Consider the following 5,757-nt stretch of genomic DNA (forward strand, 5'->3'; position numbering starts at 1 on the left):
AGATGCACACTCAATAAATTATCGCTACTCTTTTCTTTATTAACGGGATGTTGTTCTGGCCGCAAGGTGCGACAGGATTTTTTACCAGGCACGCGGGCTCTTTCACAAGGAACGTTCGTCCCTAAAAAAGCTCAGTGTCGATCCCGGAGACACCTGTGCTCCTTTGGATGACCGATGGATAAAGGTAACCGGTGGCAGCGTGGTTTCGAACCCGCGTCCCCCCCCAGCCTAGGCAACCACAAAACCACGAGGCCACGACTGGTTCGGGTATATTATGCGCCAGCTTTGTCTGTCGTGGTAAGAGACGTGGTATAATTTAGCAGCGCCCGCGACGTCATACTGCCCCTTAGTGCCATGCCTTCTATACGCCAGGTGGACGTAGAAACTACCGCTTGCCAATCATGCCGTAAGGCCTCCTCTCCCTTTCTTTATTTTCAATGGCGTGTTGCTTGTTTTTTCGCGTTAAAAACCAAAGCATCAATGGTAGAACCATAAGTAATAAGGAGAACACGAGGAGCTGAGATTTTTTTCGTTAGTATTTAGCGTAATAAGCCAATACGTAAAGGAGCCTGTGCGAAAGAGTAGAAGAAATTGACGGATTTTTAAAAATAAGTGATACGTAAGGTAAATTACGAATTGGACGCGCCTTGCGTGAATATCTCGTTTACGCCTCACGTGTAAGTGCTGGGTTCGTATCCCAACGCACCTGCGATTATCTTTCACTTTTGATTTTTGCTTTCTTGAGAATACGAATGTTGTAGGATACATTGGCCCTAATTAAATATTAATTATGCATTTATGTTTTAAAGGAAGGACAGTTAGTCCCCCCTTGCTTCACATGGGCTCATCGCCTGCTGACTTGGATGATATTGAAAGCTGTCACGTGACACTCCTTGCTAGCTAACCTTCCCTTCTTCCGTGGCCTCATTTGAATGACATTAAATGAATAGAGGTAAAAAGACAAAAAAAAAGGAGAAATGGCACACACAATGTCGACGTCAGCCGTGTCAATTGTTCCTCGCGTGTGTCGTCCCCCTTGTGACGTCACACGCTCGAATGAGACGCGGACGGCGGTGTCTGCGTGGCTGAACTTCTGGTTTCAGAAGAAGCTGGATCTGAAACAGACAATACGGTGACGGGGAATTTTTTTTTTTTTTTTTGCCTGGCGAAAAATATACTGCAAAAGTGTATTGGTATGTATCCATGGTAGTAAGCAGCGCGAAATACAAGACGACGCACACAGGAGGGAATGACAAGAACAAGCGCTGACTTTCTACTAAGCTGTTTAATCAGAAGTAGAACATATATACATGCAGAACCCGGCCATACGGTCCTCGCGCAAAGAAAATTTTCAGACCCCTTTTCGCTCAAAAACCAAAGCAACCCCTTGGCACCTACTTAATGTTACCCCAATATCCACGTACTGTCACCGAGGCCTGACTGACACATGGGTCATTCCATGCCAAATCACCCAGCGTTTTCCCGACCATCACAAATATGGCTGAAAAATTCCACGTTTTTCTTGAAGTTCAAAACTCGTTCTGCTCGTTTATTTCTGTGCCAAAAATTTTACCGCCTGTTTGTGAGAGTCTGTAGTTTTGCGCCGACTGAGCTAAAGGGCATCAAACAACCAATTTTTTTCAAAGGGCGTTTATAGGTTGCACTACAATAAAATAGTATTTCGGCAAGCTAATGAAGTGATGTAACTGTAAAAATAACGACTTATTATGTATATCGATTCTTCGAGGGCTTTTCGCACGAGCAAAATTGAATAAAGTTGCAAAGTTTGATATTTTTCCCAGGAACAAGGCAAAATCAAAGGGTAGAAATTAAGTATATACTGGAAGCCTGTTCGACATACTACAAAGAAATAATTTAGTCGCTGAATGTGTAGCAAATCGTCTGAAAAAAACTGCGAATTTCACTTTTTTGAGAAAGCTCTGTATTCTTCGTCAAAAACTTGCCTTGGTGGTCGGACTAAAAATGCACGATACTTCATTTGAAAGCTCTATGTATTAGCTGAACATAGACAAAGTTACAAAGGGTATTATTTTTTTAACTTGATAAATATTTTTTGAAATTTCGTATCTCCACCAGCTTTTCGCCGACGTAACTCAAGCGGCATGAAGCACTCGCAAGGCAATCTTCAGCCCATGCCACTGACCTCGGATGCAGACGTCAAGCATGGTGCTGTCTATAAAGCAACCCCATTTCCTTTTCCATTACTTTATAGGACAGCACCATGCTTCACGTCTGCATCCGAGGTCAGTGGGCATGGGCTGAAGATTGCCTTTGCGAGTGCTTCATGCCGCTTGAGTTACGTCGGCGAAAAGCTGGTGGAGATACGAAATTTCAAAAAAATATTATCAAGTTAAAAAAATAATACCCTTTTGTAACTTTGTCTATGTTCAGCTAATACATAGAGCTTTCAAATGAAGTATCGTGCATATTTTTAGTCCGACCACCAAGGCAAGTTTTTTGACGAAGAATACAGAGCTTTTCTCAAAAAAAGTGAAATTCGCATTTTTTTTTCAGACGATTTGCTACACATTCAGCAACTAAATTATTTGTCTTTTGTAGTATGTCCGAACCGGCAGTCCAGTATATAATTAATTTCTACCCTGATTTTGCCTTGTTCCTGAGATAAAATATCAAACTTTGCAACTTTATTCAATTTGCTCGTGCGAAAAGCCCCTCGAAGAATCCGATATACCATAAATAAGGTCGTTATTTTACAGTTACATCACTTTCATTAGCTTGCCGGAAATACTATTTTATTGAGTGCACCCTATAAACGCCCTTTGAAAAAAATTGTTGTTTGATGCCCTTTAGCTCAGTCGGCGCACAACTACAGGACTCTCAGAAAACAGGGCCGGGAAAATTTTTGGCACAGGAAATATAACGGAGCAGAACGAGTTTTGAACTTCAAACAAAGCGTGGAAATTTTTCAGCATATTTGTGATGGTCGGAAAAACGCTGGGTGATTTGGCATGGACTGACCCACATGCTTGCGACAGTTTCGAGATGCGCGCGACCTCAACAAGTTCACGCGCTTTTTTGCTTCTGTTTTTGCACAAACTGGACGTAGAACCAAAAAGCAGGAGTGCACCCACACTGGTGGCAATGCAATGATATAAACGTGAACTTGCCGGGCCTTTCAAGGAATTGCGATGCACCGTTAATGGTTTTTCGCGCTGCTTATTACCATGAGAAATGCACATTTAGGCAACTTAAGCGTTCAGTTATTGCCCACACTGCAATAATCAGAACTTCGAGTTTTAGTCGTTCGAATCAAAATACTGTCTTCACTACATGCATAATCACTCTGAGAGGCGGCCTTGGTAAAAACAGGCTTTTGAGCGTTTTAGAGTGATTGCGTCGTTGACAGTTGTTTCTAAGCTTTGAAGTATACCCATGTCACAGGACGATCGAGTTCATCAATTTATCTACCAGGATACTAAATAAAAATTTATTAATTTTATCTTCAGGCAGCGTAGAAATAATTAGTGCGTGGACACATCGAATGAGACCAGCCAAATGATCCTGCTATTGAAGGAATGAAGGAAAGAAGATTACTTTTAGGGGCTCGTTTTTCTTTGTTAGACACAATATTAATGAGAACTAACACACAATAATGCCAAGGAGAAATACGAGCAACATTGGTTCCCCTATTAGAATCTTCACACATATAGACTTGTATTCGCTAGATAGCGCTTTTGGGCAAATTAAAGGCATAAACTGAGAGACCCTATGATGTTAAGAATTAAAACAAGGACCTCTGCTTTTTAAAAGATATTCATGCTTTATGGCGTACAACAATGCAACTCTGACGTGCCTTGAGGCTCAGCGTTCGGACCGACTTTAATTCTGAAATATCTAAAAGATCCACCCCAATTTTTTTCCGCAAACCTCCAACGTACTACTGTATATGCAGTGGACACAGCTCTCGTATTCGGCGTGGTACTTACATATCATATGAGTTACATTGGTAGTCGCAAACTGAACAAACGCTAAATTTTTAGGAAAACTTCGACCTTCTAAGCAGTTCAATTGCTGAACCTAGTGCAAACATCAGTGACGGCTGCGTATCAATATAGTCTGACCGAATTCGTTCGCGCTGAACTCGTTGGTAAGATGGTTAAGCTTACTAAGCGGTTATTTTTGCGTTAGATATGCGGGAAACAAACCGTTTACTTGGACATTGCTCGGCGCGTCCGAGCATGCGGCGTAACCCAATTCGTTCGCATTAGGCGAGTTCACGCACTACCTTCTGGTAGTCGGTCTCATATGGATATAAATGCTCTGCATGTCGCGTGAAGTCTGTGGGGGTAGGGACGGGGGGCAGTGCAAACTATAGTTTCGGTTTCTGAAAACTCTCAAAAAGCAGTAATGAGGAAAATTGAGAGATCAATTCTATTGCGTGCATAGCTCACTCGTGTTCTCTCATCTATCGACGGAAGCGGTGGACTTCTCTTCAGGGACGTCCGCTGAAGATGAGGACGACGCAAACGACATGCCCGCACCGTCGTCCGCTTCTTCTTCGACCCAAGACGATGTCGCGTTGTCCGTCGCGTTGTCGGCGAGCTCGCCGAGCGAGATCTCTGAAGGCGACGCCGCGTCCTCGGCCGCGACGTCTTCGTAGCCCGCCGTAGCGTCAATAACGGCAGGCTCGTCGTTGTTAGTTGCCGCCGTCGCCGTGCTGGTAGCCGCCACCTGAACTCTGGCCGCCGCCTTCTGCGAAGCAGACGGCACTTGCGAACAGTCCGTCTCGTTCGTAGCAGACGACGCCTGTGCGAACGCTGTGTTGCGACTCGCCTCGCGGTCCTGTTGGAGTGGCTCAGACCGCATGTTGGGATCCCAGAGGAAGACGTAGTACAACGACAGCACGATCGCCGCGAGCGAGACAGAGAGAACGTACGCCATGACCGTCATAAGTCGCACGATCTTCTTGTGCCGCTTGGTCTCGTATATCTTGGCCTTGGCGGTGTCGAACGGCATTCCGGTCTGCACGGTATCCACTCCCGCCACACCGACGCCAGTCCTTGTTGTTGTTGTTGTTCTTGGTGTTCCCGCCACCGGCTAGCGTTGTGGCTGCCTGACCGGCCGGCACTGCAGCGGGCTGCGTCGATGCGCCGCACTCGTTGGCCATCTTCATGGCACGACGAGCGGCGCGAAGCGTTGCCGGAGACGACGGAGAGAACAGGGCGGCGAGGCCGGTACCGTGTAGCAGACGACAAGGAAGGAAACAGACGAGTGGCAGACGGAAAGCAGACGAGCAGCAGACGATACCGCTTTTCCGATCACCCTCCGGTACGTTTTTACGAGTCCGTTGTACGTCTTTAAGCGGTTTGCATGGCTACCGGTGCGCAATACGAATGAATATACAGGACAGCCGTTACGAGAGGGGGGAGAGCAAAAGATGGAGCGATCTAGGATGCGGAGGAATGCGACGAACATCGGAGAAATTTCCCCACGGGTCGATAGGAGCACCGAGAGAAGCGTGAAGGAGGCGGGATGATGAGAGGAGTGCTCGAGATCGGTGGCGGCCTCTGGTGGCTGGGGAACGCGGCAGTCTTCGTGAAGCTCGCGGCGTTGCCATCTCGGAGGCAACGTTTCCCGAGATTGCAGAGACGGCCGCGTTTACTCTTATTTTTTATGCGTCATATTCGTCATTGCGATATGACGGGTAGAATTCAATACGTCGTCTCTGACCTACTTCACTCGCACCTAGGGCGCGGTGGCTTCCCGCTGTTATTG

The 5,757-nt window shown here is 46.0% G+C and overlaps 1 protein-coding gene across 1 annotated transcript; it reads right to left on the bottom strand.

Annotated features, from left to right (window-relative positions):
- Positions 1 to 854: 854 nt before the first annotated feature.
- On the bottom strand, positions 855 to 5,195 carry LOC119373840 (uncharacterized). Its single transcript, XM_037643897.2, has 2 exons — positions 4,434 to 5,195; positions 855 to 1,115 (listed from the first exon to the last, which is right to left on the bottom strand). The coding sequence occupies exon 1, from the start codon at positions 4,996 to 4,998 to the stop codon at positions 4,444 to 4,446; it is 555 nt and encodes a 184-aa protein (XP_037499825.1). The 5' UTR covers positions 4,999 to 5,195; the 3' UTR covers positions 855 to 1,115; positions 4,434 to 4,443.
- Between the last annotated feature and the right edge of the window lie 562 nt (positions 5,196 to 5,757).

Source organism: Rhipicephalus sanguineus, chromosome 11 (genome assembly GCF_013339695.2).
Source record: "Rhipicephalus sanguineus isolate Rsan-2018 chromosome 11, BIME_Rsan_1.4, whole genome shotgun sequence".
NCBI classification, from domain to species: Eukaryota; Metazoa; Arthropoda; class Arachnida; order Ixodida; family Ixodidae; genus Rhipicephalus; species Rhipicephalus sanguineus.

Excerpts from the sequence above, each read along its gene's own strand:
- LOC119373840 (XM_037643897.2), bottom strand. The coding sequence starts at position 4,998 with ATGCCGTTCGACACCGCCAAGGCCAAGATATACGAGACCAAGCGGCAC.